The sequence below is a fragment of the Athalia rosae genome, chromosome 4, assembly GCF_917208135.1.
Source record: "Athalia rosae chromosome 4, iyAthRosa1.1, whole genome shotgun sequence".
Lineage (NCBI taxonomy): Eukaryota > Metazoa > Arthropoda > Insecta > Hymenoptera > Athaliidae > Athalia > Athalia rosae.
The window spans coordinates 6723771-6745803 of NC_064029.1; the positions used below are offsets into that span (position 1 = coordinate 6723771).

A 22033-nucleotide genomic window follows, 5' to 3' on the forward strand; every position below is an offset into this window, starting at 1 on the left:
CAGGATATAATATGATCTCTATGCGATGCGCCCTCTATCAAAGTACATAGCGCAACGTATCGCACATATGTGTATTCATGCGTTGCACATATGTGCATATGGAGAGGAGATATGTGTACACATGTCAGGTATCCGTACATACGTACACCTCGGATGTATGCGTACAATAGTCGTACAGAAGCAGGGTATATCGTATCGTATATAAGGCACACGTATGTGTACAGGTATATGTACCTTTATGTAGTATATAGAGAGCGCAGGCGCGCGCGCTGACACGTACGGGCGAAAATGTTTGGAGTGGGATATCGTTACCTGTAGGAAACGAAGGGGGGTTGAATGGGGGGGAAAAATGGGCGTGTCCCAGGTGACCGTATGTGGTCTGTACACGCACTTATACACGGGGGCATGTCTCTAATAGGAGCACACGCACCAACACGGTAGGGGGAGTACGAGGGGGGGATAAGCGACGCGACGTCGACGAGTGCGACGACGACTACGACGAAGAGGAACGACGACGAAGAGAACGACGACTACGCGACGACCGACGACCACGAAGCGGCGTATGATGCTCACACTCTTACCTGTGCGTGGACAAGATGTAAGTTCAGAAACTGGAAGGTGCCACTTCTGCACAGTCCAATACAAGACACCGAACCGGAAAGTTCGTCCAAAATTAACTTTGGATATTACATTGAATTTAATAACCGGTGCGCGATATCGTGCGGTGTTATATATTATTATTTTTCTTCGTTACATGTGTTAATATATATATATGTACACTGTTTCAAGGTCTTGTTTTCATATACCTGTATATATGACAAAATACTACGTCATTTGTCATCGACTGTATTTGCAAAACCAACTTTGAATCATACCGATTATTCAAACAATTTTGCACAAACTTTCGTGACAGCTCGAACAATCGATCCAAAGTTGAAAGTTTTTTTTTTCTCTCGATAAATTTTTTTTTCATCGAAGAAAAAAGCCAATCATTATGGAAATATAAAAGAAAAACTAAATCACTAAACAAATAAGTGCTGCTGCAAACGGATCACTTGACATTGGACTTGCTCTGGAAATATACGTATCGCATACTTCTGTGTATATGATGAACACGTGATGTATAAATGAGTTATATATACTCGGTGCACTGACAACGTTTAACAAGTGTGTTAAGTTTCCTCCTTTTCCTTTTTTTTTTTTTCTCATACTTTTTTTCGTTTCCTTTTTTTTTGTCTCGTTGAACAATTTTTCTCCGCTCATATTTACGCGGGAAATAAATCAGCGCTTCACGGCTACCGCGAGTGTGAGACTTGGTGATTATAAATTATTTCTTCCATCGTTTGTTCGTATGAATATAAACGTGTTACGAATATTTAAGAACAAAAAAAAAATGATTTAAACGGACGATCGGAGCAAAAAAAAGGACTAATTACATCGGTGCGTCGATGCTTAATTATTGTTTTACCAATTGAATCGTGCGACGAATAAAAAAGAAAATTTCCAACTACAGTGTGAAATCAAATTTTCCGCCATCGATACGTATCCCGCTGCGTCGATACTCCTCGACAAGTTTAACAAGTTCCTTGTCAAAAGAGGAGAAATCAACGGAAGTTCACATGCATCGAAAAGTGGATCCACATCAAGAAGGAACTTAGGTAAATTTTTCACACATCGATGAACCGAATTATGATAACGAAAAAGGGGAACGAGCCAACGAAATCTAAACTGCGGGAAACTGCGCGTGAGATTCATTCGTGACTTGGAAAATTTTACTCGTTCAATTTTTGGCGCAATTTTCTATCCGTGGTCTCCGTCGTCGTCGTCGTTTCACATATTTCTATAGCATCGCACGGAGTTCTATAGTTCTCGTCGCAGGACAGCGGCGTATTACGAAGTGACCTGAAAAGCGGCGCAAATATTTAACGGGGGTCAAAAAATTCCCATGGGCAGCCCTAATTATAGCCAAAGGGACATTTCGTTCTTTCGTTCTATTATACTGGACTATCTTAGCCGAACAACTACCCTTTATGCTAAGTGAGACTTTGCAGGATGACCCCTTCGGCCACTCAAAATAAAGACTCGCCGGCCGGCCGGCCAGCCGGACGACAGGGGACGACGCAGTCCGATGCGGAAGGTTCCACGACGGACGAACGGACGGACGAAAACTCGCCTAATTCTATCACTGCACCGATTCTCATTCGACCAACCGTTACGACACACGTGAGAATTCGGAAAGAATTTTTTAAAAATCGCTTACGCTAAAAAAACGACGACTCTGATTTTATGCCCCTAACGATAGAAATTTTCAGTCCAAAGTATATTGGAAATGACTGTCAGACTATGAGAAAATTGAACGTATCGCAGGGGGAAAAAATTGTCTCCTTTTTTTTCTAATTGGCCACCGATTAATTGTGTCCTCACATTCGTGACGAATATAACAATGCGCAATTATTCCGAACTTATATAAGGTGTATCGATCGTTTTTAGGGACGTTTTGCACACACTGTGTATATTATTTTCACCGATTGTAAGGGCGTGCATACCTCTGCACGTGTATACATCGTATTTGTAGACGTGTGTTCGAAAGCGGTGTACGTACACCGCGGGGGTTTATTAATTGCGCAAAGTCAAGTATATAATGGAACGTCCAACTGTGCATTGTTCTCATTACACGCACATACGTATGTATCGTACATACCGTGCAGCCACTGCACCGCGCGTTGCACGTGTAAAAAATTTGTGCCCTCCATTCGCCCTCTGATATCATGCACGTAGTTATGTATACGTATTTAATTAAATTGACTTCGCATCGGCTATATAATATGTGTAATATAATAATACATAAAAATTCCTCACGTCTGCAATTCTTAGATTATTATATACGTGTATATAAATGGTACGGCCGTTCGATTCGCCCTGGCATTTACATAGACATAATACCGTACGTATCATGATTATACGAGCAATATCGCTGTTTAAATAATCGAAAAGAAAAAGAAAGAACGAAAAAAAAAACAAAAAATGCAATAAAAATGAAATCCGTATATTATAGTTGCAATTATAAAACCGCGTGCATAGACTGCAACGAATCAATAAATTTGGTAAACACGTTTCAGCGTATTTTATATACAGATAAGGTACAGATGTGTGTAGATGTATGCATATCGGCGAGTCCCGATAATTTTTTACTCTATCATTACAGAATTTCATTATACGTACGTATATACATAAGTTTTGATTCAATGTTAAAAAACTGAGGTTGTCAGCGGTGACGCGATGGCTTTTATATATCAATAAATATATAGTTATTATGTACGTATACCTATGTACCAGTATGCATATGTATGGATACCTATGTATAAATATCTACGAGATTTAATCACGAGCTCTATACGTTTTTTCTTTCTGATTTTTTATCTTTATTTTATTTTTATTTTTTTTTTTTTACCTGTTTTGTTTATTGATTTATGTTATTTATTCCTATTTATTGACCGAAAGATCTATAGCTTTGTACGTATGGGTATACGGCGTATGGGCAGATATACAATATTTTCTTTATAATATTATACGCTCGACGCCGCATGGGTATTAGTCCTCTATAATACGTATACGTTAACCATTCATTTATTAATTATTACCTAAAGTAAAAGGCTAGCTCGGACTGTCACACGGTAAGAAGGCCCCGCGGAATTCGTGAGCACGCTCACCTCTGTCTGTGTCTGTGGTATAGATTTGATAAATAATAAATCCGTACAAGACGCGAAACAGGAAGGAGTACGAATGAAAAAAGGAGGGAAGAAAAAAAATTAAACGAAATACGAAAATCGTAGGAGAAAAAAATAAATAAATAAATAATCGGGCCCCCAATTATATGGTGGTGGTGATAATAATAATTGTTATAGTTTTATTCATGCCCGTAAAAACACTACCGGAAATTATCTAAACGAGTTTTAACGCCGGTTATAACTATCAGGTTGTTATAATATATCCCGTGCGAGGCATGTGTGCGTATGGCGTGTATTCTGATCGTGAGACGATCGACCGCGACGAGAAGAGGGCTCGAAAGATCGGTCCTGTGTGTTGTATCCGTATAGAAACTATCGATCGGTATAAATCGGTGCTGCCGTGGGCGCCTCGAACTTGAAAGTTTAAAAGCAAAGTTAAAATCGAAACGATCGTAGACGATGATCCCCGTTTTATACGTAGAGATGTATTATACATATGATGCCCGTGAGCATACCTGAAATACCTGTGCGAATAACGTGAAACTTCTCTGATATTATAGAATCGGTCATTTCGTGGACACGACTATACACGCTTATAATTTTAAAAAACCGTACGATCGTCAGGGATTGGACAGCCCTAAAATTATGCGCGTGAAATTCGACCGTTTTCACCATCCCGTATATGTATATATATTTATTTTTTATTTTATACTTTTTTTCTGGTCGATTTAAAATTCATATCACCGCCGATTATGCGTCGGAATACCTATCTCTAGTCTGTGGAGATTTTGGAACGGTCGTCGTTTAATTATGACGTAGCTTTTATTTTTTTATCGGAGAAAATCGAAAACGTTCAACTGCGATAGGAGAAGTGTGAAAAAAGGGGTAAAGAAAATGCGATAAAAATGTCATCGAGTTCAGGGGCGAGTCGCGTGATTAGTTCTCGCGATATTGACGATCTGATCGTAGTGTGGAAGAACTAATTACATGCATATATATATATATATATATATATATGTGCGGAAGACGCGTCGCGACGCTCGCGCGTCGTCGTCGAGAGGTGAATTTGCAGGGATCTTGAATCTCGGTATCAGCGTGGATCGTCGTCCGGTCGCGCGGCGGCTACCGGTTTTGAGGCGGCCCCTTGCAGCACACGACTATCGCGCGATTCGAGCTATAAGGTTATAATGTACACGGTATATAACGTACGTGTCCCGTGAGGATATGCCGTTGCAACAGCAAAAGTAGAAGCTCGGAGATACGTACGAGACATCCATGGAAAACCATCATCGCGACGCTTTTATATGTATTATGTATACAGAAATGAGAATCGCAGCGCTAACCGTCGTTCTCCGCCGCCGATATGTCCTGCGGAATACGAGAGAAGCGAGCTGTTAATTTATCCGCTGCATCCAACCGACGTATTTGCTAGGTATATATCGCTTTTATATATATATCCGCGTCTCGATGTCTCGCCGTCCAACAAATCATCGTTGATTTTTTTCTATTTTTTCTTTTTCAATCATTTATTTATTTATTTCTCTCTCCTTTCCTCCTTTCCTCCTTTTCTCCTTTTTCCTTTTTTCTTCTTCTTCTTCTCTTCTGACGCGATATCCTCGTTATCCGTTGCTAACTCATGCAAAATTATGAATTTCTACACATTCCTCGGCGCGCTGTATATGCCGCGGCAACTTTTCTTTTTCATCTCCTTCTCCTCCTACTTCGACTTTTTATTCTTCTTCTTCTTCTTCTTCTTCTTCTTCTTCTTCTTCTGCTTCGTCTTCGTCTTCGACGTCGCGGTCTTCTGCAGCGAAGGTATCACCCGCGGCCTCCGCGATAACCCCTCCGCTCAAAACCCACCGGGCCACCTACACTCCGCGTTTATAACGGCGGGAAAATTTTTTCATTATTCACGCGTGCAAGCTCCGCAGTTTATCCCATTAAAAAAATGTCCCATGCTCGTGTGGTGGTGGTACGCTACGTGTTGGTCGATGCATGTGAAATTACACGTACACCGCGTCCACGGAGAACCGGGAAAATCTCTCGTCATCAATTCCCGTATGGTGATTCGTTATATATATAATTTATATACCGACTCGTTTCACGCTTTTCTGACGCACTCGAGACTTTGTTATTAATAGTGTGTATATTTTTAACATTCTTCTCGATTAAATATTTCTCTACATCATCGCGCATCGTCGAACGATATACATATATACACCAATCGAACCATTATTATACTCGTATCTTTTACGCAGTTGCGGAAAATTCATACGATTCTTTTATTTATCACGTATTCCCACCGCGTCTGAGGAAATATTCTGACGTCGAGCCTCGAGAATTTCGGGGCAACTTCCTCGAATATCCTCGACTCGTGGACGCTTTTTTTTTTTTTCAACGACGGGAAATAAAAATCTGAAAAAATACATCTCGATAAAAAGAGTTTCTCGAAATTTGGTTCGACGTTATCCCGGCCACTCGTTGAGCATAAATCTCAGAAATATCTTGAAAAAACCTACAATCTAGCCACATGTGATAGCCAGAGTTTCGGTAGATACATGGGTGTATAAAACTGTGTATAAATGTACAATAGGTGCGGCGGCGGCGGCGGCGTTGCACAGGTATGAGACTCGCGTTATAAGGTCTGTTTCTATAATGGGTATGCAGTATGTATAAGCAACGAAGCAGGTTCCATTCATTCATGCCGTAGAGTCGCTGGACCGTCTCTCCCGCGTCTCCGCCTGCGGAATAAGCCGAGCCAGTTGAACGAACATAAGTGTGGACGGGGGCCTCTATACCATTTACCACATATTTATACCAGCTGCACCATAGCTGCTGTACGTACCGTACACACGTATAGCTGTGCACCAGCCAACTTCGAACGCACGTGGTTCTTATTCCGTCTCTCCGACTGCTCCGCCACCGACTGAAACTTCTTAATCTCGCGACCTTGCGGAGCCGATCGTTCCTTCGCTCGGGATCGAGATCCGTTCGATTTCATTGAATTTTAGAGGAAAAAATCAAATTATGATTCAGGATTCTTCGACGGCTGAGAAAGTTGGTTAATTAGTCGTGCCGCACCGTTGGTCCGTTCATTGAATTTCAATTTGTATAAAATTGTTTTTGTCGCAAACGCGAATGTGCCTGTACAATAATACAATGGGCGTAGTCGCAGCGCGGCGCGATAATGGGTTTAAATGAAGTTGGGCGTCGGTGAATGAGAGTAGATTGGTTATTATACATATTATATATGGCGCGTTTGTGCACGTTGCGCATGTGGAGTAAGTTCCGTCGTATTAACGGGAACACCGACTGCGCGTTGGAGCAACCAGCAGCCAAAGGGTTACAATGAGACAATGGAGTTTTGTTTATTGTACCAAGGTTTGCGAGGCGTACGATGCTGCATAGAGATGCAAGGAGGTGTGAAAAAGGATAATAATATAGAGTTACTGCGCGCGTCGTCCCGACTACGGAGAGAAGAGTTTATCCTCGTACCGGGGTAGCGCACTCCGCGCACACAACGAACATTTTCATGTATATCGTCGCAAGGGATGCAGGGGAATCCGAGCGTCCTCGTACCCCGTACGTACCCTACGGAAAAGGAGGCTGCGCGGCCAGCATCCCCATCATAGGTACCGCACTGCACCGCAGCAGACGACGACGTCGTCGCATTCTCTCTCCAGCACCCCTTTAACAATTCGACGCTCTGTATGAAACGTTTTTATCGCTTCGGCACCTCCCAATTTTTCTCCCCCTCTCTCTCTTTCTCTCTTTTTTTTCTCGATGGAAAATCTCGGCAGCAACCGTACGCTCCACGGGGGGCAGCCACCTATTGGCTATTATAACCATTGTCGGGGATGGAAACAGTGGAAAAGTCAAAGCAGGTCGATATCATTTGCCAGTCTGATGGGGGGTAGCTATTTTTTCATTTTTTTTTCACAACTTGTACCGTCGAAGTCCGAGAAATGTTGAATGGAGAGGATGAAAGAACAAGTATCGTTAAATAGTTGAATAATATTTCATCACCGGAGATATCAAACATTTCAAGTTAATCATTCGCGAACCGTTATCCATATTTAACGGAGAATATTTTTCTTCACAAATCAATCGGAGAGCGTTTTTGTGATTTCCGTTGAATTAAAAATATTATTTTCATAGTTTAAGTGATTATTTATCTCCAATCAGAAATGCAATCAATCGATAAAAAATTAAGGAACCATTTATCTTGAGAATTCAAGCTGCATAAACAGTATATCTGGGCAACTGGAACACTAAATCATTCCCGATTATATTCCCAATTCAGAAAAATGTTTTTTCATACTCCTCTGTGAGTGAAATTAATTTATTTTTGAACCGTATATCGCAGCTGCGTGAACATTAAAAATCTCCGTGGGTTGAATTACCACGTATCAGTTCGAGTATAACGTACCATACGTCAAATTCAACGACTTATTCAACCGGGTATTCAATAAACTCGAATAAATGACGAGTAAATCTGTCTTGACGCGAACAAAAAAAAAAGAAGAAAAAAAAAAAAGGAAAAGAAAAAAGGGAAACGAAATTTTGAAAGGAGGAAAGTACCGTGTACCTACACTTATTCGTTTTGTGCAGCGTTCCGACAAAGCGATCGTCGAGGATCGTAAACCACGAATAAGTAGCCGTTTAGCATTCGGTCCGAGTATTGTCCACGCGACAAAGCATAAGTTCCTCGCGTTGCCCTACGTGCATACAAATCATAAAGCTGCATATATCTATCTACCGATATCTGCAGTCTGCGACGTTAGTCGCGGCGCGTGTGGCCAGGATATTGTATCCGATGAAATTAATCGGTCGAAAAATTAACGCGAATAAAAAAAATTCCTAAGCTTTTAGCATATTTTATTAGAAACAAAAAAAAAAAAAAAGAGGGGGGAAAACTAACGCATGCACGAACAATAATTACGTAAATATAATTTTCTCGATATGCAGGTGTGATTCGTTCGGTTATTGATTATACGCCTAGTTATAATAATTATTTAACTATACTTGTACACGAAGCGTACACGAGCTGCGCTACGATTTTTCTATCAAGTCGTAAAATACATATTCATCGTGTGTTTGCGCGCGGGTGATATATCTTTATGAAATATACGATATACGTATAATTGTTCTTCGCATTTAATAAAACTTCGATGTACGTACGTTATACGTACGTACGTACGTATAGCTGTACATCGCATGCACCTCGTATTAATTCTACCTCCACGTCGTCGTCGTCGTCATCGCGATGATCGTCGCGGCGATTTCATGCAACTCGAAGATCAAGTTTAATTAATCGGCTCAACCTTAGCGATGATCGTTTCTCGAATAATCAACTTCGCACATATAGAAAATAGTTATTTAATCGAACAATTTTTCACACGCTCGAATATAATTATTCAGTCATCGGATAACGATTCTCGTATACCGCACCGCTCGGATTCGTAATACCTCTTCATTGTAATTTTTCAAACGTTCGAAAGTGCGGAGAAAAATATACATCACCCGGCGTACGAACGTGTATAGCGAGAATAAGAGAAGAGGAAAAAGAAGAAAAGAAAAAATGGGCTCATCTTTCCAACCGGAGGCTCGAGAGCCGCCGCACGTTGCGCGAACTACGTCGATAGGATAATATTCGAGAAAAAAGGGGGGTTGCAATGCGAAAACCGGATGCGCAGGTGAAGTCTCAAAAAGTCTCAAACTCGAAAGCGCTTGGCGCGGCTCAAGTGATCTGGGGAAAAGGGGGGAGGGGGGAAGAAAATGAGGAGAGAAAAAATAACGAAAAAAGAGACCCCCGGTATTTCCTTGGATTTGCATATCTATGGCTTCGCTCGGGCAAAATATACACCCAACTGACGAGCAGGTAACTCCTAGACGCATGAGTCACGTGCAAAAAGAGAAAAAAAGAAGAAAAAAAAAAAAACAGAGAAATTTTATGACGCGAAATAAATAAATTCCGCGACCAATAAAACAGAAATTTTAATTGGAACTTTATCGGGAGATCGCTTATCTCGGTTATACGCGTTCGCGTTGGCGAAGTGGAAAAAAATAGGTGGGTAAGGTCGGCAAATAACTTCCGCCAACTTCTTCTGGTTCTGGTCTCGTTTTAATGGCTGTTGCATGGGTATGGGAAATGCGCGCTGCGCGTAACGTGGATGATCTCGAGCGGGGAATCCCCGGACTATGGTCGGACCTATGCAAACAGGATTGAAGAGAAATATTTGCACGGGGATAACTTTGAAACTCATTATCGAGTTCTCCGCGTTCCCGAGGCACGTTGATGCGGATCGGTGCGACGTATACGCAGAGTCGAGGGCTATGGGCTATCCCGTGGGACGGTTTTATCCCGATTTTGGGGGAGAGGCTATTATACACACACGCCGGGGAAAAGCATACGTAACTAAACTATAAAACGAAAGGAAAATTCGGCGCAGGTAGACAATCCCCGCTCTCGTACACATGCGTAAGCACGTCCCGTGTACACACACGCACACACACACGCACACCGGTAGGCTTACAGACGAAACTCCGAAGGAAGAAGAGATTGATTTGAAATGCATAAATTATCTTGGGACGCGGCTCGATGCACCAAGGACGAGTAACGCGTACGCGTACGTGTGCGTGAACGAGCCAGAGGCGAACAAGAGTATTGATGATTGTAGGCACAAGGGAGGGTCTATAATAATTAATCTTAGCCCGTGGATATATATACCGTGAACGGTATATGCAAACGTACGCGGAATCGTTCTTCTCCACGTACATTTATCCTGAACCCGAACGATGAGCCAACAAAAGTTACCCGCATCTGCCTTAGATATCCAAATAATAAAGGTCTTAAAAAATTCCTCTCGTATGCACCGCGATGTTTACACAGAACGGAGTTATATACGCGGCGACGACGTGTTACTCTCCCAACGTTCATGAATGTCATTAACTTTTTACATCTGTATAATATTATATCGTCACATCCCGATCGGAAAAGAAACAAAAACGAAAAAAAACCTTCGTCGATTTAAAAGTTTCGAACGACTCGTAAGATGTCCGAAACTTTATTCAGAAAAATTGAAATTTGTCCTCTCCGATAATTTTATAGCGTCGTTCAGATTTTGACCTTGGGAATTTTTTTTTCTTCTCTGATTTCATGACGATCGCCGTACATCAGGCGGCGAAGTCGCGCCGAGGAGGATAATTCCGGAGGCGCGGAAGAGGTCCAAGGCCAAGATCAGAGTTTCACAGCTGCCGGAGGACCGGGTAGTCGCGAGGAGGAGGAAGATCTGCAGGGCGAAGAGGAGTCGCAGTCACTTCAGACTGGAGAGGGAGATTCGTCGGAGTCGGACGTCCACAAGAGGGTCGCGGCGGTTCAGGTGCAGGTGCAGGCGATGGAGGGCGACTGGAGAGCCTACTGCGAACATCCCCTGTCCGTAGCGACTGCGGCAATGCTCAACCTGCAGCAGCAACATCAGGTGTCCGCTGTTTCCGGTCATCCCGATGACCCCAGCGCCTCGTACGTTTACGAGTACTACAAAATACCCGACAAAACACAAGACGTCAAACTGCCGCCGACCCACGAACTCTGGTCAACGTGAGTATCATATGATCGTCGTTCTTGTTTTTTTTGTCAAAAAATTTTTGAGGGAAAATTAATTTCTCTGCGGAATTTCCGAATGGCTCCCGGAAAGCTCGGTGGCGTCGACTGTTTCGGTCCGCAGCCGAATGTGCTCTATATATTTTCCTATTTTTTTTTCTCCTCGTCTGGCGAAATTCGTTTCAATGTGTACGCTGTGAATCTTCCGAACGATTTGTCCCGTTTACAAACTTTCGCAGGCGTCGCGAAGATATCCTTTTCTAGGAGCGTACGTGTACGTGCTGCACGTATAATTCGATGCCTTCTTATTTTGGGCCGAAGCCCTTGTATGCCCCCCCCTAAGAAGATACCGAGCGAACTACCCTTATCCCCTATAGGTGGGTCCCACTTTTTGATTTATATCTATCGCTTAGCATATTTTGTAATTTACTGTTGAGAACCTCCAACGTACCGATCCCGGTCGTAATGTAACGTCCCGTCGGTATTGCTCACGATATTTTTCATGCCCGGTAATAAAAAATCGAGGAGGAAAGAAGCGACCTTTCTCCCTCTCTCGACCACCTCCCGATGCAGCTACAGCGGCAGCGGCAGCGGCAGCTACGGACATAATCGAGTAAAATCTACAGCGATAAGATCTCGGTAATTTGTCGCGCGCATAATGCGGCCTAGAATATCGCGTACGTACGTACGCCGTCGTGCATCGGTGCGTAAACGTTACCGTAATCCAATTTCGAGGTTACGACCCTTGTACAGTCGATCCCCGCATCTGGTGCGCGGAGAGATTTTAACAATAACAAAAAAAAAGTACTGTATATCTAGTCCCGGTACCGTGTATAATTCAATTCCACATGGAAACTTAGGCTTCCGAAAGAATCCGAGAGAGAAATAGAAGGAGAGGAAAGAAGTTTGAAAAAAAAGTCGCGTAACCGGTGTCGTTATACATCCCCGCGTCATTGCGCGTCTTTTCTTTTTTTTTTTTCGTATAAAAACCACGCGATTAAACGCGGCCGCTGCGGCTGACCCGACAATTTAGAGTTGTACCGAGGTCATCCTCGAATTAAACGTAACGCGATACAAGTCTCGTTTTTTATTATAACAACCGCATCGCGCGGCACGCCGGCTAAAAACGACATAATTATTCTCCTTTGATTCGGTCTCACGATTAAATCGCGCGGCGGCTGCGGATGGTTACTTGCGGATCCGGAAGCGCGAAATATCGCGCTATTAAGCATCGACGATGAGAAAACGTACCTCGGACCGTTATGGAAAAAGAAGAAGAGAAAAAAACAAAACAACCGTCGTATATTTTCTCTCAATCGCGTCACTTCGTGGCCGGTATATCCGGTCTTTCGCAGATAGATATTTTCACGCGGTACGTGCCACCCCGTTGGTAAGAATTGAGGATAAAACGAAGACGCGGATATAACAATAAGAACGACGATAATGACAATGGTAATCGTAACGTAGGAACGCAGCAGGTAGCAACGTGGATCGTAAGTCGGTCTCGTTGTTTTCCGGTTATCATTGCGCGATGATCTCGTGTGTATACGGTTAGGTAAAAGAGCAGGAGAATTTAACTGCCTACTCCGGTACCCTATGACCTCTAACCGGCGCGCGTTGTTCTTAACGTTATTGTATGTATACATTATATCGCGTCATAAACCTGCGACGAGCACGTATATTCACGACACGTAGTTAAGCCGAGCGAGCCGACGGTCTGGTTTCTTCAAAATTTACGATTACAATAATAACGAGACCGCATACATGGCCCCCCTATCGTAACCCCGCCGACGATGACCCGCGCGCGTCGTTCTCTTCGACTGCGGACGGGAGAAGACAAAAAAAATGAAAAAAACAAAAACAAAAATAACATCATTTTCAAGAGTCACTGGAGGGGTCAAAACCGAAACCCCCCTCATCGTTCCGCGACGGTTTCCGTCGACCGCACTCGACGTACACGAGCGCACACGGGGCGTTATTATGTTATCACGTAACCGCGAACTGCTGTGCAACTTGCCGACGAGCACGTGCTACACAGGTGGTACCTTTTTTTTTCTCTTCCAATTTAGTTGGCGCGTAAAAATAACCATACACGTATCCGCGGTATAGGTAAGTGAATAAAAGAGGGAAAAAAAACCAAAATGGTAAAGAAAAAAAAAAAAAAATAATAGCAGAAGAACGCACATAGTGTGGAGAAGATATGTATTATAATAAAAGAATTGGCCCGCGCGAGCGGCAAACTGCACGTAGTTATTGCGACCGGACCAGTATTTCGAGTTTTACTCAAGTATATTATATACTTTTAAGGACGATGTTGCAGGCGTGGGTATGTACTTCGTATCATACATGCAGGCATATTATGTATATAATACACTTGTTTTAAATATACGCGACGGTAGCTATAGCGTGTGGATGTAACATATTTATGTACACAACCGTATGTGTTCGTACACACGACGAGGTATACGCGTACATACTTATGTATCCGCGGAGTTATATACCTGCAACAATTTCCGGTTTAAGAAATGCCGATTCCGGTTGTGCGAACGGGTCGAGTCGCTGTTTAAGTATACGTATATATTTTCTCGATGTACCGCAAGCCCTATAGCTGGAAAGTCTTGACCTTTAAGAAACTGAGATATGACCTTCGCTTCTCCCCCGCATTAATCCTGCCCGATACGCTGCACCTTCTTCGTCTTCGTCATCCGGTTCGAATCGTGCAACGTCGGAGATTATTAAACGCACGGTTGGAAAACCATCGCGCCACATGAATTCGAAGAGTTCAAGTTCGCGGGCAAAATTACGAGGCAGGGATTAGCATGAAATTAAGAGAAAAAAAAAAAAAAAACATATATATGTAGATCATAAATTTATACGTACACATGCGCGCCAAAAAAGGCCACCCTTTTTCGGAGGATCAATTTCATCTAAGCCGAATTCATGGGACGACACGTTCTTCTACACGCCGCAGGGTGGAGGAGAGGTGCAGGAGGTCCTTGTACTCCAGGATATTTTATACCCCCCTGAAAATTTTCTGTAGCTTCCTGTTGCCGTTTCGTTAAAAGAAAATAAAAAAGAACGAATGAAAAGCAAAAAAGAACAGAAAGAATGAAAATGAAAAAAATTCCCCCCGCATTTCTACCTGCAATGAGGAGATCTCTGTAGGATATACGTACGTATCTGTCTACTCGCTCTCCAGAAGCTTATGCGATGGGCTTTACTCGCGCGTACGTATTCATATGTATATATGTAGATGTGCGTACGAGTGCTCGAGAGAGGCGAAGCACCGTGCTCCTCGCACCGATGTGAGGAAAGGGATAGATCGGGTATCACGAGGTGGAAGAAAAAAAAAAGGTTCCATTGTACGTGAGCATCTGACCGTAGGTAGCACTGCAGCAAAACAGGGGCGCCCATAGCCCGGGTTACGAACGCGTATAGTAAAATACGGCGTAGCTTATAGGTGGAGAAAAGAGTGCGCGCAGCGAAACACGGTGTGTACGTAATACAACGTGTAGAAAGGCTCGCCGGTTCTGCTATATAGGCTGAGGAGAATGAGAGTAGAAAAGAATAGAAAAGAATTGGATATCCAGGCGAAAAGAGCGAGAAATAGACAAGGAGAGAGAGATGGGTAATAGCGGTGGAAACTTACTCGTCTTGTCATGGTAAGAGGGTCTCGTTTTATGAACGCTTTATCATGCTAAATATAACACGTTAACTACATCGAGTACGTTCCGAATTGAAACGACGGGATCGACCCCCCGAACGTACGAACGTATATATCGGAAGGATCGCTCGATGACGTATAAAATTCGTTCCGCTTATTTATCCGGGATCTATTCTATCCTATTACTTTACGTATGAATACAATTACAGATAATCCGAACGGTGTCTTCGGGGGGTTCCGCAAAATTATACATTTTTCACATATACGCGTACGCGCGTTGTACTTTTCTGACCGTATATATAAATTTTCTTTTTTTCTTTCACATACGCTTTCGAACAACCAAGTGGTGTGATGGGCCAGAAGCTGTTGGTTCAGGAACCTCAGGGGTCCGGTTCGTCGAATCGGATGCAAGAGGGTGGCCCAGAGTCGTCGGGTAGCGGCGAACTTCATCATTTCCTTCATCAGTACAATCAGCAGGCCCACAGTCCCGGGGTACAGGGTCTCCAGAGTGGCCTGCCGTTGAGCCCTCAGTCCTTGCAACGCCACGAAGGAGGTTCGAGCGGTGTTTCCGGTGTGAAACGAGAGCCGGAAGATCTCAGTTCGTCCAGGGGACAGCAATCGAGCAAACGTCACAAGTCACAGGAAAGTCCTACACCGCCCGGGGACCACGCCAGCATGTACCACCACCATCAGCATCAGCATCAGTTGCAAGTACAGCAATACGGAAGCCCCTACGATCCCTACTCGTCGTGCAGTCCTCGACTGCAATCGGCCGCTTACTCTTCGGCTTCTTCGGGGGGCGCGACGCTCCAGCAGGAAGGAACCGCCGTTTACGTAACGGGGGACACTCTTCCGCCCTTACCTTCGTCGGGGTCCTCGTCACTTCCCACGACGACCGCATCTTACACGAGATACGAAGTTGTGCCGAGTTCTTACGCCGTGACGCACGCCATAAGATCGTCGTCGAGCAGCAGCAAAGCTCTAACCGTCGATCTTCCGAGTCCGGATTCGGGAATCGGCGCCGACGCCGTTACTCCGAGACAAGATCATCACCCTCCGCCTACCGCGTTGCATCAGGTCAGTCAGTCAGTCGAATGATTTCTGAGTTTTTTTTTTCATTTCATTTCATTTCATTTCATTTCTGCCCTGAACTCTTCAACGGCAGACGAAGCTCGCGTTTATTTACCGCGTAGAAATTTATACGGGACGATGATAATTACGCCGGTAGCGAAGACGCGTTACGCCGTGAAATGGTAATGACGATGGCATAAAATGGCGTCAAGGATCGAGCGGGAGAAAATTGGCTGCTAAAGGTCTCGAGAGCGATCGTAAAGTATTAATGGAGACGCGCAGCGTACGATCCTTTCATGAACAGAAACGTGGCGAGAATTGTCGCCAACTGGAAACCGTGTGTAACGATCGTGCGGTTCCACTTTACGAGACCGCAACGGCCCTATCCTTTACTAACCGCGCTTCTAGCCCTGCGTACATACATATATATATACTGCAACTAAAGACGTCGTCTGTCTGCGCTCGTTTCAATTTATTATTTACGGTCTCGCGTTTTTTTCCCCTCCTTATTTTTTATTTTTTTTTTTTGCCGGTTTCCTCTTCGCGATACATCCTACCCACTAAGGGAATAATATATCCTCCATATTATTTATTCCATTCGTTTTACGAGACTACGTTTCACGAAGCGATCTGACCAAGGAATATACGAGGAACGGGATCGTTGAGAAATAAATTCGACGTTCCCGTAAATTAAACCATGTTCAAAACGGACTCGGTATTGTTTCTCATCTGCGTACAATCTAACGATGAGCTCTTTTTTTATCTGTTCTTGGCAGTCGTCTTTCGATTACACGGAATTGTGTCCCGGAGGTCCGGCGGCAGGGGCGGCGGTCGTTTTAGAAAGTGGTGCGGTCGTACATCATCAACCTCTTCAACTTCAGCTTCAACAGGGACACGGACAGGTGCAAGTTCAACGGGGTGGAAGTGCCGGTTTGGTCGGATCTGGAACGAATAACCAAAACGCAAATCAAAATCCACCAAGATCCAGACCCTGGCACGATTTCGGAAGACAAAATGACGCCGACAAGATCCAGATACCAAAGATGTGAGTTCGTCCCTTCGATCCGAACTATTTTATTTTCCATACTACCCTGTACGGAAAAAGAAGTGTTTCATTCGGAAATTCATTTATTTGTCTAGTTTTTTTTGTTTTTTTTTCACCTACCGGTAATAGGTGCATAGAAATATTCTATGCAATATGTTCCACGATCGGAGTGCAACGGCAGATAATGTATATTATTATATACATTTGAGGGCGTTCAACCCGGTGTGGTTATCGCTTACCGCGCGGTCCCATTAAATATTGAATACGAAAGTGTTCCATTTATACATGTATACATGTAAGCCGTGTATATAAAGGATAGCTGCTATGCAGTATATTATTTACATTATAACCTACGCACATATATACATATACCTACATATATCGGTAACGCGAAGTAACGCGTTATTAAATGTTGGCAGCAGGCTAGACGCGGTACCGATAAGCTAAGTAGAAGCGGTGTTGTGTGTATGCATATATATATGTATATATATATATATATATATATGTGAACTCTACGGTTAAATACGCTTCTTTATACATGGTTTCACTCGGTGACCAGCAGATATCGACTTCCTTTGGATAACAAACGCCCAACACTCCGCGTACCGGCCGCTTTGACTTTCGCTGTTAATTCTTACTCTGCATTTATTCTATCTCTGTATAGTTAAACATTTTTCTAAACGCGTGCTTTTCCTCCAATACCAATACATACTTCGGTATTTTTCATTATTTTATTCCAATATATTTTGAACTACGAAAAGCCATGATCGCTCGATCGATCGATTGATTCGATGAGCTTCGAAGGAACGTTAAATTTTTCGATAAACTCCTCTGTCTCCTCCACTTTCACGAATTCGTCTTATTTATTCCCCGGGTATAATAAATGAAGTCCGCGTAACATACATGTACATGATTCTGAAACTTCCGAAGCATTATTGTAATCGTGAAATTAATTCTCATTTAAGTTTCTTCAAGAACGGTATAATACGTAGCTGCAGATATAATACAGGCAAACAATTTTTTGTACTCGGATCTTCCTTGAAAACCGTTTTTTGCGTCTTCCTTTTTTTTCTAAATCAGCATTGATTGAACCGTCGGAACTTTCTCGAATCGGGCTGCATGTAGCGCGCGGTGCATATTAAAATAATTTAGCGACATTATATACCTGGAGATGTACGTCAGTTTTTTTGTTTTTTTTTCTGATGCCTGTCATTTGTAAAAGTCCGATGCGAGCGAGAGAGAGAGAGAAGCAGAGAAGAATAAGTTGGTTTTAGTTTTGATCGATGGTTCTTTTGTTGCAGCTACTCGTCGTACGGTTTCAAATACCACCTGGAGGCACCGATCAGCACATCGCAACGTCGCGAAGACGACCGCATCACGTATATAAATAAGGGTCAGTTTTACGGCATCGCTTTGGACTACATACCCGACCCGGACAAACCGTTGCTCAAGTCCGGACAGACTGTTAAGGTAGGTGAAAAATTAATAACAATTTACGTACAAAAACTATTGCGCGGACACCGGTGTCCGGTGGTGGTGCGTTTGGTATAGAAAAATTGTGAAACGGCGACGAAATTATATTCGAGCGAAACACACGTACGTCCAAAAGAAAAAGAAACCTACGAATACGCCAGACGGTTTTGATTAAAATTGTTTAACCGAATTCGAATTCTCTCATTAGCGTATACAATATGTATGAATATGGTGGATTTAATATACTTTATATATGTATATATAGTTTAATATAGTGGAATTATACGACACAGTAAAGGCTACGAGGTGAAACGCATAAAAGCGGAGGATCCGAAGATGGACGAGGAAATCAGCCTCGTAATATAACCGCGGGGAATAAATTTGGAAGTTTGAGTAGAAAAAAGAACTCGAAACGAAAAAGAAACGGCGGAATAGTAAAAAAAAAAAAATATTATATTCACAAGAGACGAAAATCGCTGATAATTAATAAAACGCATACGATTAGACCATCTTGGGGTATTCGAACAGCGCGTTGACATTCGAATTTGTTTCAATGTATGAAAATATTCAAGCTTTAACGCAGTAATATAGTCCGTATGTTGTATGATTTATTTATATAGCCACGTAAACTCATGGGAAGATAGTCCATCTTGGCTTGGTCACACATCTCCTCGTGTGTGTGTGTGTGTTTATACGAACGTATAAATGTTCGTTTGTATAAATCGATAAATTATTGAAACAATTTCCATACGCGTCGCATAGAACCGTTGCAAATGGATTCCAACGATATAAGAGAACTGTTAGAACGCTATGTGTCGCGCTGGCTGCTATAAGAATCAACCGTCCGAAGAAATGGGCTTCTCCGTACAGTCGTTGAAGTCTCCGGACGAAAAAATCCTTGAAACAGCCGCGCGCGGTTCCTTCCCTAATCAAGTTAATTTCTACACGCATATCTAAACTCGGCTCAGATTGTATTTGAGTCACGACGTTGAACGCGGCTGTACCTACGCTATACATATACACTGCGTGTCTGTGAGGCGTTATAATGATATTAGTACACGTATATAAAAGGTGTACGAGGTAAAATTTAAAGACAAAGTTAAAGTTGGGTCAGATGCGGTTGGGTTCTCGGTTCATTTTTTTTTTTCCTTCGATTCTTTTTTTTTTCTTCTCTCTTTTAAAAAACCTTCTGGATCACGCATAACTCGGCTCTCCCGACTCTATACGTCGATCGTAAAGCTACAAGGAGAGAAATGCCGCTGCAGCCGCACGCGTTCGTGGATCAGGCACAACGTGCAGTGTCCGTTCGCCCATTCACCCGAATCACGAAAAATCACACCATATATACCCAGCCCATAACCTCCGCGCACATATATATATATACCCGCATATGTACATATTTAAGAGCGTTACACATTCACGAATTATGTGTATCGCATGTATACTCCGTACGTACACGTTACAGCTCTTGCGTGCGTCTCGATATAATATTGAAATCACTGCTCCTGCAGTTCCAGGTACATAATGTGTACATAATACCTATATATCTGTACGTACATGTATGCAGGCGGTACAGACAAGCGTTTCCAATAAATGTGGGGCGTGACCGATTATTTTATTTTTTTTTATTTTCAACCGTATATACGTAAGTTTGTATATTCCGCCGTGTGTATACATATATATCTGTATATGTGTACCTGTACATCGTTTCGTCACTATATAATAATTAGTAGCATGTATCGGGAAGAAAATTTATAAATAATTTTACGCCGCGATACAGCGGAGATAATGATTTTAAAAATTTTTTTTCATCCGCCGCACACGGACGACGGATGGAAAAAACGAAATAATATGTATAACAAAAAATAAGTAAAAGAAGAGCGCGATATTCTCAACGACGTGATGCACGCACGAGATGAAACTCGAACTTCGTTGCAGCTACTTGCAACTCGACGCTTATATTAAAGTTTAAGTTATATATATATATACGTACGTATTACGTGCACATATATGTATCTACTCATCGCACTCTCTTCGGTTTACCTCTCACGCAGACTTGAGCTTCTCATTCCGCGCCCCTCGCGGTCCCGATTCTACCGGGTGTCTTGGAATTTTTTTTTTTTTTTTGTTTGTTTTTTTTTTAATTACAAACACACGTACGCGGTGTCCTTAGTTACCCCAAAAATTGACGGGGTCCCCCGGTCCTTGGTTTTACGAGGGGAATAAAAAATAATATTTAGAGGATGTGAGAATAAGAGAAAAGAAAAGAAAGAGCGAGATGAGAAGAAAAAAAGCCAACGCCTCTCCCGTCAGATCACTTATAATCCGTCATTCCGATGTCTATCATATTCCAAAAAGAGAAATTCCGAAAGCGCTCGATGTAGGCATATATGTATATATAGATATATATATACATAAAATGTAAAGAACGTTTCCACTTTTTATACCAACGCCATACGTACAGACCTACATAATCCGAAATTTATTCTTTTCCCTTCCGCGGGACGGCCCAAGTTTTCCCGCGTTATTTGCAAAATCAAGTATTTATACCCGATATATATTCCTATCCGTCGATCGGATGAAACGCCCTATAAATTACATAGAATCTTGTATCATGTATCTCGGTTCCCCACCGACACAAACTAATACCCGGTGTTATGTACGCCGCCGCGTGTACCAACACAATCGCAAAATCGCGCCACGGGTCTCTTTTGCTGCACTCCAGTTCAACCGACGGCTGTTGTTACATATGTTACCTTTTCACATACCTATTCGATGCATACAATGTAGTGTAATGGAATATAATATAAGGTGATACGCCGGCAAGGATACGTAGGTATATGCAAGCGGGTATACATACGCTAGCTATAAGTATATATTAACCGTGTGTATACAATATCCGCGAGGCGGGATAACATGCATGCGATGAAACTTGAGGTGTTTCGTTACATCGTGTCTCGCGTTTTATATTTTGCACGAATATATCTCGCAGCGGAATTTTCGTTCAAAGTATTACACGGTACGCGACGCTGAATTATCCTCGAAACAGTAGTAAGAATATAAATTCGATTTCCCTTCATTGAAAAGTATCGAAATTCGCTCTACAGAGAATCGTTGATTTATTTTTTAAATAATCACCGTACGTGATATTGAATTACAGAGCGTGGTAATGCTGATGTTCAGAGAGGAGAAAAGCCCCGAGGATGAGATAAAGGCGTGGCAGTTTTGGCACGGGAGGCAGCACTCCGTGAAGCAACGTATACTCGATGCCGGTAAGTGTGTTTGCTCGTTCAAATATACTGTTTACTCAGACTGTGAACTGCACAAAGTACCTATACTCTAAGCGCAGATGAAAGACAGACTATCACGTTCATTGAAAATCCCATGGTGTACATCGATAATATCTATCGGTGCGGTAGCTGCAACTTCCAAAAAATTTTGTACGATTC

General features: G+C 42.7%; 1 protein-coding gene across 3 annotated transcripts in view; it reads left to right on the forward strand.

Annotated features, from left to right (window-relative positions):
* LOC105692603 (protein grainyhead) overlaps nucleotides 1–22033 on the forward strand; it is a 51293-nt gene that overhangs the window by 20233 nt on the left and 9027 nt on the right. For 2 of the 3 annotated variants that reach the window (XM_020856211.3, XM_048654418.1), the window contains exons 3-7: nucleotides 10909–11328; nucleotides 15340–16072; nucleotides 16843–17111; nucleotides 18413–18581; nucleotides 21745–21856. In XM_020856211.3, coding sequence (XP_020711870.1) covers nucleotides 10909–11328; nucleotides 15340–16072; nucleotides 16843–17111; nucleotides 18413–18581; nucleotides 21745–21856 — 1703 coding nt within the window. Of the gene's footprint in view, nucleotides 1–478; nucleotides 599–10908; nucleotides 11329–15339; nucleotides 16073–16842; nucleotides 17112–18412; nucleotides 18582–21744; nucleotides 21857–22033 lie in introns of those variants that run through there. The other variant, XM_048654419.1, reaches the window with a different exon arrangement.